The 24,960-nt window shown below is 56.0% G+C and overlaps 3 protein-coding genes across 3 annotated transcripts; all 3 read right to left on the reverse strand.

Moving 5' to 3' along the window:
• Nucleotides 1–5,770: 5,770 nt before the first annotated feature.
• Nucleotides 5,771–8,059, reverse strand: LOC135324738 (avidin-like). Its single transcript, XM_064501605.1, has 4 exons — nucleotides 7,860–8,059; nucleotides 7,556–7,766; nucleotides 6,445–6,565; nucleotides 5,771–6,315 (listed from the first exon to the last, which is right to left on the reverse strand). The coding sequence occupies exons 1-4, from the start codon at nucleotides 7,929–7,931 to the stop codon at nucleotides 6,270–6,272; spliced, it is 450 nt and encodes a 149-aa protein (XP_064357675.1). The 5' UTR covers nucleotides 7,932–8,059; the 3' UTR covers nucleotides 5,771–6,269.
• A 3,277-nt stretch (nucleotides 8,060–11,336) lies between these two features.
• LOC135324726 (avidin-like) lies at nucleotides 11,337–13,625 on the reverse strand. Its single transcript, XM_064501583.1, has 4 exons — nucleotides 13,426–13,625; nucleotides 13,122–13,332; nucleotides 12,011–12,131; nucleotides 11,337–11,881 (listed from the first exon to the last, which is right to left on the reverse strand). Exons 1-4 carry the CDS (start codon nucleotides 13,495–13,497, stop codon nucleotides 11,836–11,838), a joined length of 450 nt encoding a protein of 149 aa, XP_064357653.1. The 5' UTR covers nucleotides 13,498–13,625; the 3' UTR covers nucleotides 11,337–11,835.
• Nucleotides 13,626–17,330: 3,705 nt separating this feature from the next.
• Nucleotides 17,331–19,189, reverse strand: LOC135324771 (avidin-like). The gene is made up of 4 exons (XM_064501678.1): nucleotides 18,993–19,189; nucleotides 18,689–18,899; nucleotides 17,578–17,698; nucleotides 17,331–17,448 (listed from the first exon to the last, which is right to left on the reverse strand). The coding sequence occupies exons 1-4, from the start codon at nucleotides 19,062–19,064 to the stop codon at nucleotides 17,403–17,405; spliced, it is 450 nt and encodes a 149-aa protein (XP_064357748.1). The 5' UTR covers nucleotides 19,065–19,189; the 3' UTR covers nucleotides 17,331–17,402.
• Nucleotides 19,190–24,960: the final 5,771 nt, after the last annotated feature.

The following is a 24,960-nucleotide window of genomic DNA, read 5'->3' on the forward strand; positions in this document are numbered from 1 at the left end:
CAACATCCCTCAAATCAAGAAGGACATTTGGTTGCGGCATCACTGTTCTTTGCACACTGACACTCTTGGGTGCTCCCTGGACGGCTCCCTGGTTGCGCCTCGGAGTCTCTCCTGCCTTACCTTGCTTGCCTGGCCCAAGATTGGCTTGCACCATTCTTTCCCTCAGGTTCACAAGAATAGTGTAGTACTTGTCCTGTTGGTTTAGCCCACAACGTGGGAAACAGACCATCCCTTCAGCTCAGCCCAGGCCCCATGGACCATTTGTTAGCTAACGAGTTGATTTTATGCAAATGCCTAAATGTTGTACTCCGGAATGTGTTCTGCTAATAACTGACACGTTCTCCAGCTGGGTGGAAGCTTACCCTTCTAAACGCGATGACGCTACCAGAAGAGCGAAAAAGCTGCTGAAAGAATTTGTTCCCCGGTTTGGACCACCTGTGGTAATTGAGAGTGACCGAGGCACTCATTGTACGGCACTGATCATTTGCAATGCGTGCAAAGCTTTAAGTACTGAACAGCAATTGCACTGTGTGCATCACCCGCAATCAAGGGGGCCTGTGGAATGAAAGAATGCCGATGTGAAGACCTGCATTGCAAAAATGGGTGCAGAAACTAACCTCAAGTGGCCAGAGGCCCTCCCAATCCCACTGATGCATAGCTGAAACACGGCACACTGAAAACATGGACTCTCACCATATCAAATCGTTACGGGAAGGCCTACGCTGCGGCCACCCACACCTCCAGCTGAACCAAGAAAGCTGATGTGAGAAGACTATCAACTGTCCGATTATTGTAGCGAGACCGACTCCGTTTTGCCGGTCGCTGCCATCTTGGGAGCAAGCAGGGGCGAACTCGTGAGCCTTGTGTGCACCCTTGAACCCCGTGGAGCAGCGAGGCCAGACTGGATGGAGCCGGGTGGTAGTTGAAGCGATTACTAGTGGAAAAAACCCCCACTCTCTCAGCTCCTCCCTGTACGTATAGCCAATGAGACGATGACGGACAGCGGCTATACCTCCCGAAAGGATGTCTAGAAGCTGAAAGGAAATTGCTGCGAGTAGAGTTTTCTAGGACAGCTCTGGTGCCCTGACGGCTCCTCCAGGAGCTGGCATCATGTGGCAGGACCACAGGCTGCTGCCCTCAAAGGCCAGGGGCCACCTCAAAGGTGGTTTGGTCCAGGTGGTTGGCACCAGTTTGGTCTGTAGCGGAGCCACCGTGAGCCACATGGCAGAGTGAGGGGGGCCGGGCTGGTCCCCGCCTGGGAGTCGGTCTCGCTACTGTTGATGCTCTTGTGCTTCCACATTGCCCCCTGGGAGGCTTCTCCAGCCTCGCTCTCCTCCATACTGCATGCTCGTGAGCTCATGGATGTATCCTTGCTCCTTCCGCAGTGTCTGCAACACTCATCTGCGGATTCCCTTCATCTCGTGTTGGGATTGACCAGTGGGGAGCGTGGTATTTTTGCGTCACTTGATACATCCTGATGCACAGCCGTGACTAAACCTTCCAAGAACACGCCGAATTATAATGATCAGAGCTCCTCTAATCACTAATCTTAGAGTCCTCTTCACCATTCACCAACCCATCCTCCTCGGTTAGACACCCGTCTCCTCCAATCGAGTGGCTGCTCCGCTGTCAGCATGCGTCGTCCTTGTAGGCCTGCATGGATCTTGGCAAAGTCAGGCTCAACTCTCTGATCCCGCTCCACAGAAAAGCAACAACTTTCATTCACTAAAGCACAAATTCCTCCTTGAGAAGCTAGCAGAAAGTCCAGGGCAATGCCAGGGCTCTGCCCCACCACCCCTCTATAAGATGGCATTTCCTGATGCAGTGCCTGCAAAGCGTCTAAGGTTGAGTTGTCTATTTGTTGTGTTGGGGTCGAAGTATTAATTTGGTCTTCTCAGGTTGTTCCACACCTAAGCAGGGTATGAAGCATTGAACAACTTGATGGAATCGGGTTAGTCTTTGAACCCAAGGGTTATTGACAGTTTGCAGAGGATCATGGTCGTCTATTCTGAGGCACTTTAATTGCTAAAGCCCTGAACAGTGGGCACGAGGTAGCCAGTGGATGCTGCTGCATTAGTTGGACAGCCGTTGATGTACACGTGTTTTCCTGCATACGACTGGCCCCACACTGGTTGGGTACTCGGCCCTCTCCCGTCAGCCACCAGGTTCCGTTATCTACTGTGACTCTATACACGGGTTGGGGAGTTTGGCTTTTCGTTAGCTTCTTCCGCTGTCCTGGAACCGTTGGGATGTGACAGAGTCGCTGAGCCGTTGTCAAAGGTACGTAACCCAAACTGGCAATGGGATATATTCATCGTCCCCACAGAAAGGCCTAACATTCACAGCCTGACTCCGGGGGGGACACCAGACGGCGTTGTCATAGGGTGTTACTGAATGGCGATAGAACATGTCCTTGGGAACCGTGGCTGTCTGGGAGTTAGAGAAGCTGTGCGTGTCATGAAACTTCTGCCTCCAGCTGTTATTATCGGGGAATGCGAGGGCTGGCATCTCCCCAGGGGTGCCGAGAGGAGCATGAGCGCAGAACCAACCTTGTGACTGGTTTGTGGGCTTGGCCAGCCCTTGCATCCATCGGACCACCGTGTTGTCATACCATCCTAGGTGTGCTGAGGTGGAGCTCAGGTAGATTGTGAAGCCTACCAAAAGTCGCCACCTCTTCACAACGGGCACCATTTAGACTTTACGCAGTGCAATAGCAGGGACCGCAGACACCGCCAAGACACACGCTCTTTCAAAGGGCATGCTACTCCGTGGCTCGCTCTTGCCTGCAACAATGTGAAGAGGACTCACAGGTTCTTTCAAGACCTGAGGTTATATCATGGGGTTTGAGAGGCTGAGGAACTGGAAGTCATATCTGGATTACAGTGGGGTTCCTGATCTGATTGCTCGTGCTCAGAAGAGAGGTTGGTGGGGCTGGGTTCTGCAGGTGCTGCTACTCTCTTGCAGTGGGACGCAGGTATCCAAGAGGGCAGTCCTTTGTAGCATACAGCAGGCTTGGGGATTAATAAGATCTGGTAAGATCCCTGCCGTCAGGGCTGGAGAGCGTTCTTTCTCTGGTGTCCTTGCACACATACCCGGTCACCGGGTTGTCAGGGGTGGCAGGGCTCAGCTGCGGGTTCTGGAAGAGCGTCATGCACCTCTGGGTGTATAAACCTAAAACTCTCACTTAGTTTGCTACAGTAATCGGACAGTTGATCGTCCTCTCACGTCAGGTTTCTTGGTTCAGTTGGAGGTGTGGGTGGCTGCAGCGTAGGCCTTCCCGTAAGGATTTGATATGGTGAGAGTCCATGTTTTCCATTTGCCGTGTTTCAACTATGCATCAGTGGGATCGGGAGGGCCTCTGGCCACTTGAGGTTAGTTTCTGCACCCATTTTTGCAATGCAGGTCTTCACATCGGCATTCTTTCATTCCACAGGCCCCCTTGATTGCGGGTGATGCACACAGTGCAATTGCTGTTCAGTGCTTAAAGCTTTGCACGCATCGCAAATGATCAGTGCTGTACAGTGAGTGCCTCAGTCACTCTCAATTACCACAGGTGGTCCAAACCGGGGAACAAATTCTTTCAGCTGCTTTTTCGCTCTTCTGGTAGCATCATCGCGTTTAGAAGGGCAAGCTTCCACCCAGCCGGAGAACGTGTCAATTATTAGCAGAACACATTCCGGAGTACAACACGGTAACCTGCATTGCAAAAATGGGTGCAGAAACTAACCTGAGGCAGTGGGCACGAGGTAGCCAGTGGATGCTGCTGCATTAGTTGGACAGCCATTGACGTACACGTGTTTTCCTGCATATGATTGGCCCCACACTGGTTGGGTACTCGGCCCTCTCCCGTCAGCCACCAGGTTCCGTTATCTACTGTGACTCTATACACGGGTTGGGGAGTTTGGCTTTTCGTTAGCAAGTCTTCCTCTGTCCTGGAACCGTTGGGATGTGACAGAGTCGCTGAGCCGTTGTCAAAGGTACGTAACCCAAACTGGCAATGGGATATATTCATCGTCCCCACAGAAAGGCCTAACATTCACAGCCTGACTCCGGGGGGGACACCAGACGGCGTTGTCATAGGGTGTTACTGAATGGCGATAGAACATGTCCTTGGGAACCGTGGCTGTCTGGGAGTTAGAGAAGTGCCTCAGAATAGACGACCATGATCCCCTGCGACAGAAGCAGACTGTCAATAACCCTTGGGTTCAAAGACTAACCCGATTCCATCAAGTTGTTCAATGCTTCATACCCTGCTTAGGTGTGGAACAACCTGAGAAGGCCAAATTAACTTCGACCCCAACACAACAAATAGACAACTCAGCCTTAGACGCTTTGCAGGCACTGCATCAGGAAATGCCATCTTTTAGTGGGATGGTGGGGCAGAGCCCTGGCATTGCCCTGGACTTTCTGCTAGCTTCTCAAGGAGGAATTTGTGCTTTAGTGAATGAAAGCTGTTGCTTTTCTGTGGAGCGGGATCAGAGAGTTGAGCCTGACTTTGCCAAGATCCATGCAGGCCTACAAGGACGACGCATGCTGACAGCGGAGCAGCCACTTGACTGGAGGCGACGGGTGTCTAACCAAGGAGGATGGGTTGGTGAATGGTGAAGAGGTCTCTAAGATTAGTGATTAGAGGAGCTCTGATCATTATAATTCGGCGTGTTCTTGGAAGGCTTAGTCACGGCTGTGCATTAGGATGTATCAAGTGACGCAAAAATACCACGCTCCCCACTGGTCAATCCCAACACGAGATGAAGGGAATCCGCAGACGAGTGCTGCAGACACTGCAGAAGGAGCAAGGAGACATCCATGAGCTCACGAGCATGCAGTATGGAGGAGAGCGAGGCTGGAGAAGCCTCCCAGGGGGCAACGTGGAAGCACAAGAGCATCAACAGTAGTGCGACTGACTCCGTTTTGCTGGTCGCTGCCATCTTGGGAGCGAGCAGGGGCGAACTCGTGAGCCTTGTGTGCACCCTTGAACCCCGTGGAGCAGCGAGGCCAGACTGGATGGAGCCGGGTGGTAGTTGAAGCGATTACTAGTGGAAAAAACCCCCACTCTCTCAGCTCCTCCCTGTACGTATAGCCAATGAGACGATGACGGACAGCGGCTATACCTCCCGAAAGGATGTCTAGAAGCCGAAAGGAAATTGCTGCGAGTAGAGTTTTCTAGGAGAGCTCTGGTGCCCTGACGGCTCCTCCAGGAGCTGGCATCATGTGGCAGGACCACAGGCTGCTGCCCTCAAAGGCCAGGGACCACCTCAAAGGTAGGAGACCTTTTAAACTTTCCATCGGGAATCGGAGTGAGGACTGCCTGTAAGCTCCTGGATGATCGCCAGACAAGCGAGGCTTCCTTTTTTTTAACGAGAGCCTGGAGGAGTGAGCGTGAGGGAGGTAAAGTAAGCTCGCTGTAAGAAAGGGGAGCCAAGGAATTCCTGGTTTTGCAAAGAGCAAGGTAAGGCCTGGAAATCCTTTGCTTTGGCATTATTGCAGGCTAAGGAGACGGGACCACCAAGAGCAGGCTTGCTGCCGCAGCAGCTCCCTTAGTCAGCCATGAAGTGGGGGGATACTTTTGGTAGGCTTCACAAGCTACCTGAGCTCTGCCTAGGCACACCTAGGATGGTGCTACGCTCTTGCCAAGCTGGCTTTCAGTGGAGGAAAGCTGTTTGGTTTACAAAGAAATATCCCCGGTGTTTTGGAATTTTGTATTTTAATGCTGACAACTAATCATGGTAACGCAGGGCTTTTAAAAATGGCTTTAATTCTGTAGTTCTAAAAGTCTCCTTATGCCGTGTTTGTTGCTAGCCAGAGAGTCTGAAGCGACGCAGTCTTCCACCGGCTTTTCTCAGCTGTTCTTCAGCCATTTCCCGTGCTGTCACTCGGGCTCCCGCTGCCCTCAGGGAGCCCCGCAGAGGGAGGCGTTTCGGCTTCGGCAACACGGAGCCCCCGGCGCTTCCCCGGGCGCGGGCCGTCCTGCCGCCCCCGCGCGGCCCCGGAGCCCCCGGCAAGGGGCGCCGGGCGCCGGGGCAGTCCCTGCTCGCCGCGCCTCGCCCGGGCTCCGGCTCCGGCGCCCTTTGTGGCGGGGGCTCGGCTGCCAGACGGCGTCTCTCCCCCCCCGCTCCCCCCGGCCGTGGGCCCGCGGGACGGCGCGGAGCGACGAGAGCAGGCGGCCGTTTGCAGAAAAGCTTTATTGGGGGCGGGGGGGGGCGGGGGGGGGCTCCGGCGGCGTAGGGGGGCTTCGGCGGCGGCGGGGGGGCAGCGCCGCCCGCGGCTCCTCACTCCCTGCGCACCGGTTGGCGGGTGAAGACGTTGACGCCGACTCTGCGGGACGGAGCGGGCGGAGCGCGGTCAGGGCAGAGGCGCCCGGCGGCAGCGGGCCCGCAGACGCGGCCGCCGCCGAGGGCCCTGCGCCGGCTCCCAGCCGCGCCGCCCGCTCCGCCCGGGGCTCACCTGGTGGCTTTCCAGTCGTCGCCGAGGCTGCCGACCTGCTCTCGCAGGAGCCACACGGTCTTCAAAATTTCCTCCCCGTGCTTGTCCACGAAGCACTGGCCCACGAAGACGCTGGTGGCGTCTGCAGAGGCGGGGGGAGAGCGCGGGGCGGAGGCGTGAGCCGCCCCGCGGGACGGGGAAGGCGGCGGTCCGGCTCTGCCCCCTCCGCCCCCCGGACGGGACTTGCCCCAGACGTGAGCGGGACACGGGGCCTGGGAGGTGCCGCTACCCAAACAGCTGCAGGGCTGGGGCTGGGGGAGCGTCAGGGGCAGCACGGGGGAGGGCAGGGCACCGCCCGGGACATTGCAGGGCAGGTTGCAGCACTGTCACAGACATCACAGGGGACCATCGCAGGATCACAGGGTCAAAGAGTGGTTGAGGTTGGAAGGGACCTCTGGAGATCATCTAGTCCAACCCCCCCGCCCAAGCAGAGTCACCTAGAGCACATTGCACAGGGTTGCGTCCAGGCGGGCTTGGAATATCTCCAGAGAAGGAGACTCCACAACCTCTCTGGGCACCCTGTACCAGTGCTTGGTCTCCCTCACAGTAAAGAAGTCTTTCCTCGTGTTCAGACAAAACTGCCTGTGCTTCAGTTTGTGGCTGTTGCCTCTTGTGCTGTCGCTGGGCACCACTGAAAAGACTCTGGCCCCATCCTCTCGACACCCTCCCTTCAGATACTTAAGCACATTGATAAGATGCCCCCTCACTCTTGTCTTCTCCAGGCTGAACACACCCAACTCTCTCAGCCTTTCCGCTTAGGGCAGATGCTGCAGTTCCCTCATCCTCTTCATAGCCCTACGCTGGACTCACTCCAATAGCTCCGTGTCTCTCTTGTACTGAGGAGACATGAAACCACAGGGGAGGGCAGGACGCCATCCAGGACATTGCAGGGGAGGGCAAGGGATGGTCAAGGACATCCTGGAGGAGGAGAGGGCACCAATGGGGACATCGCAGGGGTGGCAGGGGACCATCAGTTGCATCTCCGGGGAGGGCAGAGGATATCAGGGACATTGCAGGCAAGGTCAAGGGGCTGTTGGGGACACCACGGGGTGGCTGGGGAAGGGTGAAGCACCTGAGAAACTCCAGTTGACGGTGAATCCGAAGGTGGGCTGGTTGCTGTTGTTCTCACGGTGCTGGGATCCCTGTAGTGGAGAAATCTTGATTTCGTTGCTGGTGGCTTTCACTGCCGTGTGGTACGTGCCGGAGAACTCGCCTGCTTTGTTCACAGAATTGATGGTCATATTGGAGCCCAGGTCATTGAACCAAAGTCCTGTCAGGACACACTGCAAAGAAGGAATCAGCATGGGGTGCCCGGCACCCAGCCCTAGGGGACAGCCAGCAGTGCCTGGGTCCAGCCTGGCCTGCAGCCGCCTTACCGTCTGCTCAGCAGAGGAGCTGGGAGTCGCCAGCGCCAGGGCGAGCAGCAGGAGGATGGCAGCCACCTGCATGGTCTCTGCGGCTGGGAGGTGCTGGCTGATGCCCGGGATGTGCTCCTCGCAGGTCTCTGTCCAGGTGCCGGCTCCCCCTCCTTTTTATTGCTGCCGGGGCTCCCGGTGCCAGCTCTGCGCAGGCGTTGCAGAACCTGGGTGTATCCAAAGTTGTGGTTCTTAACGATATGACAGGGCAATTGCATGCAGATGTTTCCAGCAGCTTGTGTGGAGCCAGCTGCTCCTTGCTCGTGTGCCCCCGGGGCGGGGGCCAGCCCGGCCCCCCGGGAGCAGGGCATACCGCTGGCAGCGTGCAGGCTCTCGCTCTGCTGTGTGGCTCACGGTGGCTCCACTACGGACCAAAGTGGTGCTTGCTTAAAGTCTTAGACCCCGATTCCCAGAGAAGAGCGGCTGTTGGGCCGGGGCAAAGCTCTTGGGCCGCCCTGGGAAGGTGGGCATCACTCTCAGGGTGCTGGGACCGCCATGCCGCGGGGTGCTCAGCACCCGGGCAGGGGGATGGGGGCTACCACAGGCTGTGTGCGATACACAACGAGCCCCGATGGACAACCCAAACTGACCCCCTGAGCCAGGGAAAACCCCTTCCAAAGGCTGGCCCCCCAAAACCCTTCCTGCTGCCCCTTTGCCACCCTGCTGCCATCCCCAGCACTTTCTCCTGCAGATAATGCACACAGTGCAATTGCTGTTCAGTACTTAAAGCTTTGCACGCATCGCAAATGATCAGTGCCGTACAATGAGTGCCTCGGTCACTCTCAATTACCACAGGTGGTCCAAACCGGGGAACAAATTCTTTCAGCAGCTTTTTCGCTCTTCTGGTAGCGTCATCGCGTTTAGAAGGGTAAGCTTCCACCCAGCTGGAGAACGTGTCAATTATTAGGAGAACACATTCCGGAGTACAACATTTAGGCATTTGCATAAAATCAACTCGTTAGCTAACAAATGGTCCATGGGGCCTGGGCTGAGCTGAAGGGATGGTCTGTTTCCCACGTTGTGGGCTAAACCAACAGGACAAGTACTACACTAGTCATACTACAAAGTATGAATGCGCACTTTTATCTCCTGATGCTATCACTCTGAAACGATGCTCAGCTCTTAATCCTGCTTCTCTTTTACCTACTGCATCTGATGGCGAACCTCATGACTGTAACCTGTTAGGTGACTTATTTTCCTCTCCCTGGCTGCATCCTAAAGGTGTTCCTTTAACGAATCCTGACCTTGTCCTATTTGTGGACAGGTCTTGCTTGCGAGATTCACGTGGTACCTTAGGAGCTGGATTTTCTGCCTGTACTCAAAATCAGGTACTAGAAGCCTTTGCTCTCCCTGGTGGGACACGAGCACAAGTAGCTGAGCTGGCTGCTTGAACTCGCGCCTGGATTCTCACTAAAGGACTCTCTGCTGCAATGTATTTGGTGCCTAGGAATGGCTTTGGAGTTGCTCATGACTCCAGACAGCTTTGGAAACAAAGGGGACTTCTGACCTCAGCAGGAACTCCTCTTCGTAATGAGCAATACGTAGCAACTCTCTCAGGTGCTTTACAGCTCCCTTTAGCAGTCGCTGTTGTGAAATGCCAAGCTCATGCCTCTTCCCGCGATGATGTTGCCATTGGAAATGCTCTTGCAGCTCAGTCTGCAAGAAATGCAGCCCTTCACAGTCTGCCGTCTGCAAGTGCTATATTTATTCCTTGTCCAAAGATCAGACCTCCTTCTCACGCCTGCAAGACCTTGTGCAGTTGCAGGACAACATCCCTCAAATCAAGAAGGACATTTGGTTGCGGCATCACTGTTCTTTGCACACTGACACTCTTGGGTGCTCCCTGGACGGCTCCCTGGTTGCGCCTCGGAGTCTCTCCTGCCTTACCTTGCTTGCCTGGCCCAAGATTGGCTTGCACCATTCTTTCCCTCAGGTTCACAAGAATAGTGTAGTACTTGTCCTGTTGGTTTAGCCCACAACGTGGGAAGCAGACCATCCCTTCAGCTCAGCCCAGGCCCCATGGACCATTTGTTAGCTAACGAGTTGATTTTATGCAAATGCCTAAATGTTGTACTCCGGAATGTGTTCTGCTAATAACTGACACGTTCTCCAGCTGGGTGGAAGCTTACCCTTCTAAACGCGATGACGCTACCAGAAGAGCGAAAAAGCTGCTGAAAGAATTTGTTCCCCGGTTTGGACCACCTGTGGTAATTGAGAGTGACCGAGGCACTCATTGTACGGCACTGATCATTTGCAATGCGTGCAAAGCTTTAAGTACTGAACAGCAATTGCACTGTGTGCATCACCCGCAATCAAGGGGGCCTGTGGAATGAAAGAATGCCGATGTGAAGACCTGCATTGCAAAAATGGGTGCAGAAACTAACCTCAAGTGGCCAGAGGCCCTCCCAATCCCACTGATGCATAGCTGAAACACGGCACACTGAAAACATGGACTCTCACCATATCAAATCCTTACGGGAAGGCCTACGCTGCGGCCACCCACACCTCCAGCTGAACCAAGAAAGCTGATGTGAGAAGACTATCAACTGTCCGATTATTGTAGCGAGACCGACTCCGTTTTGCTGGTCGCTGCCATCTTGGGAGCGAGCAGGGGCGAACTCGTGAGCCTTGTGTGCACCCTTGAACCCCGTGGAGCAGCGAGGCCAGACTGGATGGAGCCGGGTGGTAGTTGAAGCGATTACTAGTGGAAAAAAACCCCACTCTCTCAGCTCCTCCCTGTATGTATAGCCAATGAGACGATGACGGACAGCGGCTATACCTCCCGAAAGGATGTCTAGAAGCCGAAAGGAAATTGCTGCGAGTAGAGTTTTCTAGGAGAGCTCTGGTGCCCTGACGGCTCCTCCAGGAGCTGGCATCATGTGGCAGGACCACAGGCTGCTGCCCTCAAAGGCCAGGGACCACCTCAAAGGTAGGAGACCTTTTAAACTTTCCATCGGGAATCGGAGTGAGGACTGCCTGTAAGCTCCTGGATGATCGCCAGACAAGCGAGGCTTCCTTTTTTTTAACGAGAGCCTGGAGGAGTGAGCGTGAGGGAGGTAAAGTAAGCTCGCTGTAAGAAAGGGGAGCCAAGGAATTCCTGGTTTTGCAAAGAGCAAGGTAAGGCCTGGAAATCCTTTGCTTTGGCATTATTGCAGGCTAAGGAGACGGGACCACCAAGAGCAGGCTTGCTGCCGCAGCAGCTCCCTTAGTCAGCCATGAAGTGGGGGGATACTTTTGGTAGGCTTCACAAGCTACCTGAGCTCTGCCTAGGCACACCTAGGATGGTGCTACGCTCTTGCCAAGCTGGCTTTCAGTGGAGGAAAGCTGTTTGGTTTACAAAGAAATATCCCCGGTGTTTTGGAATTTTGTATTTTAATGCTGACAACTAATCATGGTAACGCAGGGCTTTTAAAAATGGCTTTAATTCTGTAGTTCTAAAAGTCTCCTTATGCCGTGTTTGTTGCTAGCCAGAGAGTCTGAAGCGACGCAGTCTTCCACCGGCTTTTCTCAGCTGTTCTTCAGCCATTTCCCGTGCTGTCACTCGGGCTCCCGCTGCCCTCAGGGAGCCCCGCAGAGGGAGGCGTTTCGGCTTCGGCAACACGGAGCCCCCGGCGCTTCCCCGGGCGCGGGCCGTCCTGCCGCCCCCGCGCGGCCCCGGAGCCCCCGGCAAGGGGCGCCGGGCGCCGGGGCAGTCCCTGCTCGCCGCGCCTCGCCCGGGCTCCGGCTCCGGCGCCCTTTGTGGCGGGGGCTCGGCTGCCAGACGGCGTCTCTCCCCCCCCGCTCCCCCCGGCCGTGGGCCCGCGGGACGGCGCGGAGCGACGAGAGCAGGCGGCCGTTTGCAGAAAAGCTTTATTGGGGGCGGGGGGGGGCGGGGGGGGGCTCCGGCGGCGTAGGGGGGCTTCGGCGGCGGCGGGGGGGCAGCGCCGCCCGCGGCTCCTCACTCCCTGCGCACCGGTTGGCGGGTGAAGACGTTGACGCCGACTCTGCGGGACGGAGCGGGCGGAGCGCGGTCAGGGCAGAGGCGCCCGGCGGCAACGGGCCCGCAGACGCGGCCGCCGCCGAGGGCCCTGCGCCGGCTCCCAGCCGCGCCGCCCGCTCCGCCCGGGGCTCACCTGGTGGCTTTCCAGTCGTCGCCGAGGCTGCCGACCTGCTCTCGCAGGAGCCACACGGTCTTCAAAATTTCCTCCCCGTGCTTGTCCACGAAGCACTGGCCCACGAAGACGCTGGTGGCGTCTGCAGAGGCGGGGGGAGAGCGCGGGGCGGAGGCGTGAGCCGCCCCGCGGGACGGGGAAGGCGGCGGTCCGGCTCTGCCCCCTCCGCCCCCCGGACGGGACTTGCCCCAGACGTGAGCGGGACACGGGGCCTGGGAGGTGCCGCTACCCAAACAGCTGCAGGGCTGGGGCTGGGGGAGCGTCAGGGGCAGCACGGGGGAGGGCAGGGCACCGCCCGGGACATTGCAGGGCAGGTTGCAGCACTGTCACAGACATCACAGGGGACCATCGCAGGATCACAGGGTCAAAGAGTGGTTGAGGTTGGAAGGGACCTCTGGAGATCATCTAGTCCAACCCCCCCGCCCAAGCAGAGTCACCTAGAGCACATTGCACAGGGTTGCGTCCAGGCGGGCTTGGAATATCTCCAGAGAAGGAGACTCCACAACCTCTCTGGGCACCCTGTACCAGTGCTTGGTCTCCCTCACAGTAAAGAAGTCTTTCCTCGTGTTCAGACAAAACTGCCTGTGCTTCAGTTTGTGGCTGTTGCCTCTTGTGCTGTCGCTGGGCACCACTGAAAAGACTCTGGCCCCATCCTCTCGACACCCTCCCTTCAGATACTTAAGCACATTGATAAGATGCCCCCTCACTCTTGTCTTCTCCAGGCTGAACACACCCAACTCTCTCAGCCTTTCCGCTTAGGGCAGATGCTGCAGTTCCCTCATCCTCTTCATAGCCCTACGCTGGACTCACTCCAATAGCTCCGTGTCTCTCTTGTACTGAGGAGACATGAAACCACAGGGGAGGGCAGGACGCCATCCAGGACATTGCAGGGGAGGGCAAGGGATGGTCAAGGACATCCTGGAGGAGGAGAGGGCACCAATGGGGACATCGCAGGGGTGGCAGGGGACCATCAGTTGCATCTCCGGGGAGGGCAGAGGATATCAGGGACATTGCAGGCAAGGTCAAGGGGCTGTTGGGGACACCACGGGGTGGCTGGGGAAGGGTGAAGCACCTGAGAAACTCCAGTTGACGGTGAATCCGAAGGTGGGCTGGTTGCTGTTGTTCTCACGGTGCTGGGATCCCTGTAGTGGAGAAATCTTGATTTCGTTGCTGGTGGCTTTCACTGCCGTGTGGTACGTGCCGGAGAACTCGCCTGCTTTGTTCACAGAATTGATGGTCATATTGGAGCCCAGGTCATTGAACCAAAGTCCTGTCAGGACACACTGCAAAGAAGGAATCAGCATGGGGTGCCCGGCACCCAGCCCTAGGGGACAGCCAGCAGTGCCTGGGTCCAGCCTGGCCTGCAGCCGCCTTACCGTCTGCTCAGCAGAGGAGCTGGGAGTCGCCAGCGCCAGGGCGAGCAGCAGGAGGATGGCAGCCACCTGCATGGTCTCTGCGGCTGGGAGGTGCTGGCTGATGCCCGGGATGTGCTCCTCGCAGGTCTCTGTCCAGGTGCCGGCTCCCCCTCCTTTTTATTGCTGCCGGGGCTCCCGGTGCCAGCTCTGCGCAGGCGTTGCAGAACCTGGGTGTATCCAAAGTTGTGGTTCTTAACGATATGACAGGGCAATTGCATGCAGATGTTTCCAGCAGCTTGTGTGGAGCCAGCTGCTCCTTGCTCGTGTGCCCCCGGGGCGGGGGCCAGCCCGGCCCCCCGGGAGCAGGGCATACCGCTGGCAGCGTGCAGGCTCTCGCTCTGCTGTGTGGCTCACGGTGGCTCCACTACGGACCAAAGTGGTGCTTGCTTAAAGTCTTAGACCCCGATTCCCAGAGAAGAGCGGCTGTTGGGCCGGGGCAAAGCTCTTGGGCCGCCCTGGGAAGGTGGGCATCACTCTCAGGGTGCTGGGACCGCCATGCCGCGGGGTGCTCAGCACCCGGGCAGGGGGATGGGGGCTACCACAGGCTGTGTGCGATACACAACGAGCCCCGATGGACAACCCAAACTGACCCCCTGAGCCAGGGAAAACCCCTTCCAAAGGCTGGCCCCCCAAAACCCTTCCTGCTGCCCCTTTGCCACCCTGCTGCCATCCCCAGCACTTTCTCCTGCAGATAATGCACACAGTGCAATTGCTGTTCAGTACTTAAAGCTTTGCACGCATCGCAAATGATCAGTGCCGTACAATGAGTGCCTCGGTCACTCTCAATTACCACAGGTGGTCCAAACCGGGGAACAAATTCTTTCAGCAGCTTTTTCGCTCTTCTGGTAGCGTCATCGCGTTTAGAAGGGTAAGCTTCCACCCAGCTGGAGAACGTGTCAATTATTAGGAGAACACATTCCGGAGTACAACATTTAGGCATTTGCATAAAATCAACTCGTTAGCTAACAAATGGTCCATGGGGCCTGGGCTGAGCTGAAGGGATGGTCTGTTTCCCACGTTGTGGGCTAAACCAACAGGACAAGTACTACACTAGTCATACTACAAAGTATGAATGCGCACTTTTATCTCCTGATGCTATCACTCTGAAACGATGCTCAGCTCTTAATCCTGCTTCTCTTTTACCTACTGCATCTGATGGCGAACCTCATGACTGTAACCTGTTAGGTGACTTATTTTCCTCTCCCTGGCTGCATCCTAAAGGTGTTCCTTTAACGAATCCTGACCTTGTCCTATTTGTGGACAGGTCTTGCTTGCGAGATTCACGTGGTACCTTAGGAGCTGGATTTTCTGCCTGTACTCAAAATCAGGTACTAGAAGCCTTTGCTCTCCCTGGTGGGACACGAGCACAAGTAGCTGAGCTGGCTGCTTGAACTCGCGCCTGGATTCTCACTAAAGGACTCTCTGCTGCAATGTATTTGGTGCCTAGGAATGGCTTTGGAGTTGCTCATGACTCCAGACAGCTTTGGAAACAAAGGGGACTTCTGACCTCAGCAGGAACTCCTCTTCGTAATGAGCAATACGTAGCAACTCTCTCAGGTGCTTTACAGCTCCCTTTAGCAGTCGCTGTTGTGAAATGCCAAGCTCATGCCTCTTCCCGCGATGATGTTGCCATTGGAAATGCTCTTGCAGCTCAGTCTGCAAGAAATGCAGCCCTTCACAGTCTGCCGTCTGCAAGTGCTATATTTATTCCTTGTCCAAAGATCAGACCTCCTTCTCACGCCTGCAAGACCTTGTGCAGTTGCAGGACAACATCCCTCAAATCAAGAAGGACATTTGGTTGCGGCATCACTGTTCTTTGCACACTGACACTCTTGGGTGCTCCCTGGACGGCTCCCTGGTTGCGCCTCGGAGTCTCTCCTGCCTTACCTTGCTTGCCTGGCCCAAGATTGGCTTGCACCATTCTTTCCCTCAGGTTCACAAGAATAGTGTAGTACTTGTCCTGTTGGTTTAGCCCACAACGTGGGAAGCAGACCATCCCTTCAGCTCAGCCCAGGCCCCATGGACCATTTGTTAGCTAACGAGTTGATTTTATGCAAATGCCTAAATGTTGTACTCCGGAATGTGTTCTGCTAATAACTGACACGTTCTCCAGCTGGGTGGAAGCTTACCCTTCTAAACGCGATGACGCTACCAGAAGAGCGAAAAAGCTGCTGAAAGAATTTGTTCCCCGGTTTGGACCACCTGTGGTAATTGAGAGTGACCGAGGCACTCATTGTACGGCACTGATCATTTGCAATGCGTGCAAAGCTTTAAGTACTGAACAGCAATTGCACTGTGTGCATCACCCGCAATCAAGGGGGCCTGTGGAATGAAAGAATGCCGATGTGAAGACCTGCATTGCAAAAATGGGTGCAGAAACTAACCTCAAGTGGCCAGAGGCCCTCCCAATCCCACTGATGCATAGCTGAAACACGGCACACTGAAAACATGGACTCTCACCATATCAAATCCTTACGGGAAGGCCTACGCTGCGGCCACCCACACCTCCAGCTGAACCAAGAAAGCTGATGTGAGAAGACTATCAACTGTCCGATTATTGTAGCGAGACCGACTCCGTTTTGCTGGTCGCTGCCATCTTGGGAGCGAGCAGGGGCGAACTCGTGAGCCTTGTGTGCACCCTTGAACCCCGTGGAGCAGCGAGGCCAGACTGGATGGAGCCGGGTGGTAGTTGAAGCGATTACTAGTGGAAAAAAACCCCACTCTCTCAGCTCCTCCCTGTATGTATAGCCAATGAGACGATGACGGACAGCGGCTATACCTCCCGAAAGGATGTCTAGAAGCCGAAAGGAAATTGCTGCGAGTAGAGTTTTCTAGGAGAGCTCTGGTGCCCTGACGGCTCCTCCAGGAGCTGGCATCATGTGGCAGGACCACAGGCTGCTGCCCTCAAAGGCCAGGGACCACCTCAAAGGTAGGAGACCTTTTAAACTTTCCATCGGGAATCGGAGTGAGGACTGCCTGTAAGCTCCTGGATGATCGCCAGACAAGCGAGGCTTCCTTTTTTTTAACGAGAGCCTGGAGGAGTGAGCGTGAGGGAGGTAAAGTAAGCTCGCTGTAAGAAAGGGGAGCCAAGGAATTCCTGGTTTTGCAAAGAGCAAGGTAAGGCCTGGAAATCCTTTGCTTTGGCATTATTGCAGGCTAAGGAGACGGGACCACCAAGAGCAGGCTTGCTGCCGCAGCAGCTCCCTTAGTCAGCCATGAAGTGGGGGGATACTTTTGGTAGGCTTCACAAGCTACCTGAGCTCTGCCTAGGCACACCTAGGATGGTGCTACGCTCTTGCCAAGCTGGCTTTCAGTGGAGGAAAGCTGTTTGGTTTACAAAGAAATATCCCCGGTGTTTTGGAATTTTGTATTTTAATGCTGACAACTAATCATGGTAACGCAGGGCTTTTAAAAATGGCTTTAATTCTGTAGTTCTAAAAGTCTCCTTATGCCGTGTTTGTTGCTAGCCAGAGAGTCTGAAGCGACGCAGTCTTCCACCGGCTTTTCTCAGCTGTTCTTCAGCCATTTCCCGTGCTGTCACTCGGGCTCCCGCTGCCCTCAGGGAGCCCCGCAGAGGGAGGCGTTTCGGCTTCGGCAACACGGAGCCCCCGGCGCTTCCCCGGGCGCGGGCCGTCCTGCCGCCCCCGCGCGGCCCCGGAGCCCCCGGCAAGGGGCGCCGGGCGCCGGGGCAGTCCCTGCTCGCCGCGCCTCGCCCGGGCTCCGGCTCCGGCGCCCTTTGTGGCGGGGGCTCGGCTGCCAGACGGCGTCTCTCCCCCCCCGCTCCCCCCGGCCGTGGGCCCGCGGGACGGCGCGGAGCGACGAGAGCAGGCGGCCGTTTGCAGAAAAGCTTTATTGGGGGCGGGGGGGGGCGGGGGGGGGGCTCCGGCGGCGTAGGGGGGCTTCGGCGGCGGCGGGGGGGCAGCGCCGCCCGCGGCTCCTCACTCCCTGCGCACCGGTTGGCGGGTGAAGACGTTGACGCCGACTCTGCGGGACGGAGCGGGCGGAGCGCGGTCAGGGCAGAGGCGCCCGGCGGCAACGGGCCCGCAGACGCGGCCGCCGCCGAGGGCCCTGCGCCGGCTCCCAGCCGCGCCGCCCGCTCCGCCCGGGGCTCACCTGGTGGCTTCCCAGTCGTCGCCGAGGCTGCCGACCTGCTCTCGCAGGAGCCACACGGTCTTCAAAATTTCCTCCCCGTGCTTGTCCACGAAGCACTGGCCCACGAAGACGCTGGTGGCGTCTGCAGAGGCGGGGGGAGAGCGCGGGGCGGAGGCGTGAGCCGCCCCGCGGGACGGGGAAGGCGGCGGTCCGGCTCTGCCCCCTCCGCCCCCCGGACGGGACTTGCCCCAGACGTGAGCGGGACACGGGGCCTGGGAGGTGCCGCTACCCAAACAGCTGCAGGGCTGGGGCTGGGGGAGCGTCAGGGGCAGCACGGGGGAGGGCAGGGCACCGCCCGGGACATTGCAGGGCAGGTTGCAGCACTGTCACAGACATCACAGGGGACCATCGCAGGATCACAGGGTCAAAGAGTGGTTGAGGTTGGAAGGGACCTCTGGAGATCATCTAGTCCAACCCCCCCGCCCAAGCAGAGTCACCTAGAGCACATTGCACAGGGTTGCGTCCAGGCGGGCTTGGAATATCTCCAGAGAAGGAGACTCCACAACCTCTCTGGGCACCCTGTACCAGTGCTTGGTCTCCCTCACAGTAAAGAAGTCTTTCCTCGTGTTCAGACAAAACTGCCTGTGCTTCAGTTTGTGGCTGTTGCCTCTTGTGCTGTCGCTGGGCACCACTGAAAAGACTCTGGCCCCATCCTCTCGACACCCTCCCTTCAGATACTTAAGCACATTGATAAGATGCCCCCTCACTCTTGTCTTCTCCAGGCTGAACACACCCAACTCTCTCAGCCTTTCCGCTTAGGGCAGATGCTGCAGTTCCCTCATCCTCTTCATAGCCCTACGCTGGACTCACTCCAATAGCTCCGTGTCTCTCTTGTACTGAGGAGACATGAAACCACAGGGGAGGGCAGGACGCCATCCAGGACATTGCAGGGGAGGGCAAGGGATGGTCAAGGACATCCTGGAGGAGGAGAGGGCACCAATGGGGACATCGCAGGGGTGGCAGGGGACCATCAGTTGCATCTCCGGGGAGGGCAGAGGATATCAGGGACATTGCAGGCAAGGTCAAGGGGCTGTTGGGGACACCACGGGGTGGCTGGGGAAGGGTGAAGCACCTGAGAAACTCCAGTTGACGGTGAATCCGAAGGTGGGCTGGTTGCTGTTGTTCTCACGGTGCTGGGATCCCTGTAGTGGAGAAATCTTGATTTCGTTGCTGGTGGCTTTCACTGCCGTGTGGTACGTGCCGGAGAACTCGCCTGCTTTGTTCACAGAATTGATGGTCATATTGGAGCCCAGGTCATTGAACCAAAGTCCTGTCAGGACACACTGCAAAGAAGGAATCAGCATGGGGTGCCCGGCACCCAGCCCTAGGGGACAGCCAGCAGTGCCTGGGTCCAGCCTGGCCTGCAGCCGCCTTACCGTCTGCTCAGCAGAGGAGCTGGGAGTCGCCAGCGCCAGGGCGAGCAGCAGGAGGATGGCAGCCACCTGCATGGTCTCTGCGGCTGGGAGGTGCTGGCTGATGCCCGGGATGTGCTCCTCGCAGGTCTCTGTCCAGGTGCCGGCTCCCCCTCCTTTTTATTGCTGCCGGGGCTCCCGGTGCCAGCTCTGCGCAGGCGTTGCAGAACCTGGGTGTATCCAAAGTTGTGGTTCTTAATGATATGACAGGGCGATTGCATGCAGATGTTTCCAGCAGCTTGTGTGGAGCCAGCTGCTCCTTGCTCGTGTGCCCCCGGGGCGGGGGCCAGCCCGGCCCCCCGGGAGCAGGGCATACCGCTGGCAGCGTGCAGGCTCTCGCTCTGCTGTGTGGCTCACGGTGGCTCCACTACGGACCAAAGTGGTGCTTGCTTAAAGTCTTAGACCCCGATTCCCAGAGAAGAGCGGCTGTTGGGCCGGGGCAAAGCTCTTGGGCCGCCCTGGGGAGGTGGGCATCACTCTCAGGGTGCTGGGACCGCCATGCCGCGGGGTGCTCAGCACCCGGGCAGGGGGATGGGGGCTACCACAGGCTGTGTGCGATACACAACGAGCCCCGATGGACAACCCAAACTGACCCCCTGAGCCAGGGAAAACCCCTTCCAAAGGCTGGCCCCCCAAAACCCTTCCTGCTGCCCCTTTGCCACCCTGCTGCCATCCCCAGCACTTTCTCCTGCAGATAATGCACACAGTGCAATTGCTGTTCAGTACTTAAAGCTTTGCACGCATCGCAAATGATCAGTGCCGTACAGTGAGTGCCTCGGTCACTCTCAATTACCACAGGTGGTCCAAACCGGGGAACAAATTCTTTCAGCAGCTTTTTCGCTCTTCTGGTAGCGTCATCGCGTTTAGAAGGGTAAGCTTCCACCCAGCTGGAGAACGTGTCAATTATTAGGAGAACACATTCCGGAGTACAACATTTAGGCATTTGCATAAAATCAACTCGTTAGCTAACAAATGGTCCATGGGGCCTGGGCTGAGCTGAAGGGATGGTCTGTTTCCCACGTTGTGGGCTAAACCAACAGGACAAGTACTACACTAGTCATACTACAAAGTATGAATGCGCACTTTTATCTCCTGATGCTATCACTCTGAAACGATGCTCAGCTCTTAATCCTGCTTCTCTTTTACCTACTGCATCTGATGGCGAACCTCATGACTGTAACCTGTTAGGTGACTTATTTTCCTCTCCCTGGCTGCATCCTAAAGGTGTTCCTTTAACGAATCCTGACCTTGTCCTATTTGTGGACAGGTCTTGCTTGCGAGATTCACGTGGTACCTTAGGAGCTGGATTTTCTGCCTGTACTCAAAATCAGGTACTAGAAGCCTTTGCTCTCCCTGGTGGGACACGAGCACAAGTAGCTGAGCTGGCTGCTTGAACTTGCGCCTGGATTCTCACTAAAGGACTCTCTGCTGCAATGTATTTGGTGCCTAGGAATGGCTTTGGAGTTGCTCATGACTCCAGACAGCTTTGGAAACAAAGGGGACTTCTGACCTCAGCAGGAACTCCTCTTCGTAATGAGCAATACGTAGCAACTCTCTCAGGTGCTTTACAGCTCCCTTTAGCAGTCGCTGTTGTGAAATGCCAAGCTCATGCCTCTTCCCGCGATGATGTTGCCATTGGAAATGCTCTTGCAGCTCAGTCTGCAAGAAATGCAGCCCTTCACAGTCTGCCGTCTGCAAGTGCTATATTTATTCCTTGTCCAAAGATCAGACCTCCTTCTCACGCCTGCAAGACCTTGTGCAGTTGCAGGACAACATCCCTCAAATCAAGAAGGACATTTGGTTGCGGCATCACTGTTCTTTGCACACTGACACTCTTGGGTGCTCCCTGGACGGCTCCCTGGTTGCGCCTCGGAGTCTCTCCTGCCTTACCTTGCTTGCCTGGCCCAAGATTGGCTTGCACCATTCTTTCCCTCAGGTTCACAAGAATAGTGTAGTACTTGTCCTGTTGGTTTAGCCCACAACGTGGGAAGCAGACCATCCCTTCAGCTCAGCCCAGGCCCCATGGACCATTTGTTAGCTAACGAGTTGATTTTATGCAAATGCCTAAATGTTGTACTCCGGAATGTGTTCTGCTAATAACTGACACGTTCTCCAGCTGGGTGGAAGCTTACCCTTCTAAACGCGATGACGCTACCAGAAGAGCGAAAAAGCTGCTGAAAGAATTTGTTCCCCGGTTTGGACCACCTGTGGTAATTGAGAGTGACCGAGGCACTCATTGTACGGCACTGATCATTTGCGATGCGTGCAAAGCTTTAAGTACTGAACAGCAATTGCACTGTGTGCATCACCCGCAATCAAGGGGGCCTGTGGAATGAAAGAATGCCGATGTGAAGACCTGCATTGCAAAAATGGGTGCAGAAACTAACCTCAAGTGGCCAGAGGCCCTCCCAATCCCACTGATGCATAGCTGAAACACGGCACACTGAAAACATGGACTCTCACCATATCAAATCGTTACGGGAAGGCCTACGCTGCGGCCACCCACACCTCCAGCTGAACCAAGAAAGCTGATGTGAGAAGACTATCAACTGTCCGATTATTGTAGCGAGACCGACTCCGTTTTGCCGGTCGCTGCCATCTTGGGAGCAAGCAGGGGCGAACTCGTGAGCCTTGTGTGCACCCTTGAACCCCGTGGAGCAGCGAGGCCAGACTGGATGGAGCCGGGTGGTAGTTGAAGCCATTACTAGTGGAAAAAACCCCCACTCTCTCAGCTCCTCCCTGTACGTATAGCCAATGAGACGATGACGGACAGCGGCTATACCTCCCGAAAGGATGTCTAGAAGCTGAAAGGAAATTGCTGCGAGTAGAGTTTTCTAGGACAGCTCTGGTGCCCTGACGGCTCCTCCAGGAGCTGGCATCATGTGGCAGGACCACAGGCTGCTGCCCTCAAAGGCCAGGGGCCACCTCAAAGGTGGTTTGGTCCAGGTGGTTGGCACCAGTTTGGTCTGTAGCGGAGCCACCGTGAGCCACATGGCAGAGTGAGGGGGGCCGGGCTGGTCCCCGCCTGGGAGTCGGTCTCGCTACTGTTGATGCTCTTGTGCTTCCACGTTGCCCCCTGGGAGGCTTCTCCAGCCTCGCTCTCCTCCATACTGCATGCTCGTGAGCTCATGGATGTCTCCTTGCTCCTTCTGCAGCGTCTGCAACACTCGTCTGCGGATTCCCTTCATCTCGTGTTGGGATTGACCAGTGGGGAGCGTGGTATTTTTGCGTCACTTGATACATCCTGATGCACAGCCGTGACTAAGCCTTCCAAGAACACGCCGAATTATAATGATCAGAGCTCCTCTAATCACTAATCTTAGAGTCCTCTTCACCATTCACCAACCCATCCTCCTCGGTTAGACACCCGTCGCCTCCAGTCAAGTGGCTGCTCCACTGTCAGCATGCGTCGTCCTTGTAGGCCTGCATGGATCTTGGCAAAGTCAGGCTCAACTCTCTGATCCCGCTCCACAGAAAAGCAACAGCTTTCATTCACTAAAGCACAAATTCCTCCTTGAGAAGCTAGCAGAAAGTCCAGGGCAATGCCAGGGCTCTGCCCCACCACCCCACTGAAAGATGGCATTTCCTGATGCAGTGCCTGCAAAGCGTCTAAGGTTGAGTTGTCTATTTGTTGTGTTGGGGTCGAAGTATTAATTTGGTCTTCTCAGGTTGTTCCACACCTAAGCAGGGTATGAAGCATTGAACAACTTGATGGAATCGGGTTAGTCTTTGAACCCAAGGGTTATTGACAGTTCGCAGAGGATCATGGTCGTCTATTCTGAGGCACTTTAATTGCTAAAGCCCTGAACAGTGGGCACGAGGTAGCCAGTGGATGCTGCTGCATTAGTTGGACAGCCGTTGATGTACACGTGTTTTCCTGCATACGACTGGCCCCACACTGGTTGGGTACTCGGCCCTCTCCCGTCAGCCACCAGGTTCCGTTATCTACTGTGACTCTATACACGGGTTGGGGAGTTTGGCTTTTCGTTAGCAAGTCTTCCGCTGTCCTGGAGCCATTGGGATGTGACAGAGTCGCTGAGCCGTTGTCAAAGGTACGTAACCCAAACTGGCAATGGGATATATTCATCGTCCCCACAGAAAGGCCTAACATTCACAGCCTGACTCCGGGGGGGACACCAGACGGTGTTGTCATAGGGTGTTACTGAATGGCGATAGAACATGTCCTTGGGAACCGTGGCTGTCTGGGAGTTAGAGAAGCTGTGCGTGTCATGAAACTTCTGCCTCCAGCTGTTATTATCGGGGAATGCGAGGGCTGGCATCTCCCCAGGGGTGCCGAGAGGAGCATGAGCGCAGAACCAACCTTGTGACTGGTTTGTGGGCTTGGCCAGCCCTTGCATCCATCGGACCACCATGTTGTCATACCATCCTAGGTGTGCTGAGGTGGAGCTCAGGTAGATTGTGAAGCCTACCAAAAGTCGCCACCTCTTCACAACGGGCACCATTTAGACTTTACGCAGTGCAATAGCAGGGACCGCAGACACCGCCAAGACACACGCTCTTTCAAAGGGCATACTACTCCGTGGCTCGCTCTTGCCTGCAACAATGTGAAGAGGACTCACAGGTTCTTTCAAGACCTGAGGTTATATCATGGGGTTTGAGAGGCTGAGGAACTGGAAGTCATATCTGGATTACAGTGGGGTTCCTGTTCTGATTGCTCGTGCTCAGAAGAGAGGTTGGTGGGGCTGGGTTCTGCAGGTGCTGCTACTCCCTTGCAGTGGGATGCAGGTATCCAAGAGGGCAGTCCTTTGTAGCATACAGCAAGCTTGGGGATTAATAAGATCTGGTAAGATCCCTGCCGTCAGGGCTGGAGAGCGTTCTTTCTCTGGTGTCCTTGCACACATACCCGGTCACCGGGTTGTCAGGGGTGGCAGGGCTCAGCTGCGGGTTCTGGAAGAGCGTCATGCACCTCTGGGTGTATAAACCTAAAACTCTCACTTAGTTTGCTACAGTAATCGGACAGTTGATCGTCCTCTCACGTCAGGTTTCTTGGTTCAGTTGGAGGTGTGGGTGGCTGCAGCGTAGGCCTTCCCGTAAGGATTTGATATGGTGAGAGTCCATGTTTTCCATTTGCCGTGTTTCAACTATGCATCAGTGGGATCGGGAGGGCCTCTGGCCACTTGAGGTTAGTTTCTGCACCCATTTTTGCAATGCAGGTCTTCACATCGGCATTCTTTCATTCCACAGGCCCCCTTGATTGCGGGTGATGCACACAGTGCAATTGCTGTTCAGTGCTTAAAGCTTTGCACGCATCGCAAATGATCAGTGCTGTACAGTGAGTGCCTCGGTCACTCTCAATTACCACAGGTGGTCCAAACCGGGGAACAAATTCTTTCAGCAGCTTTTTCGCTCTTCTGGTAGCGTCATCGCGTTTAGAAGGGCAAGCTTCCACCCAGCCGGAGAACGTGTCAATTATTAGCAGAACACATTCCGGAGTACAACACGGTAACCTGCATTGCAAAAATGGGTGCAGAAACTAACCTGAGGCAGTGGGCACGAGGTAGCCAGTGGATGCTGCTGCATTAGTTGGACAGCCATTGACGTACACGTGTTTTCCTGCATATGATTGGCCCCACACTGGTTGGGTACTCGGCCCTCTCCCGTCAGCCACCAGGTTCCGTTATCTACTGTGACTCTATACACGGGTTGGGGAGTTTGGCTTTTCGTTAGCAAGTCTTCCTCTGTCCTGGAACCGTTGGGATGTGACAGAGTCGCTGAGCCGTTGTCAAAGGTACGTAACCCAAACTGGCAATGGGATATATTCATCGTCCCCACAGAAAGGCCTAACATTCACAGCCTGACTCCGGGGGGGACACCAGACGGCGTTGTCATAGGGTGTTACTAAATGGCGATAGAACATGTCCTTGGGAACCGTGGCTGTCTGGGAGTTAGAGAAGTGCCTCAGAATAGACGA

This window comes from Dromaius novaehollandiae, chromosome Z (assembly GCF_036370855.1).
Source record: "Dromaius novaehollandiae isolate bDroNov1 chromosome Z, bDroNov1.hap1, whole genome shotgun sequence".
NCBI lineage: Eukaryota > Metazoa > Chordata > Aves > Casuariiformes > Dromaiidae > Dromaius > Dromaius novaehollandiae.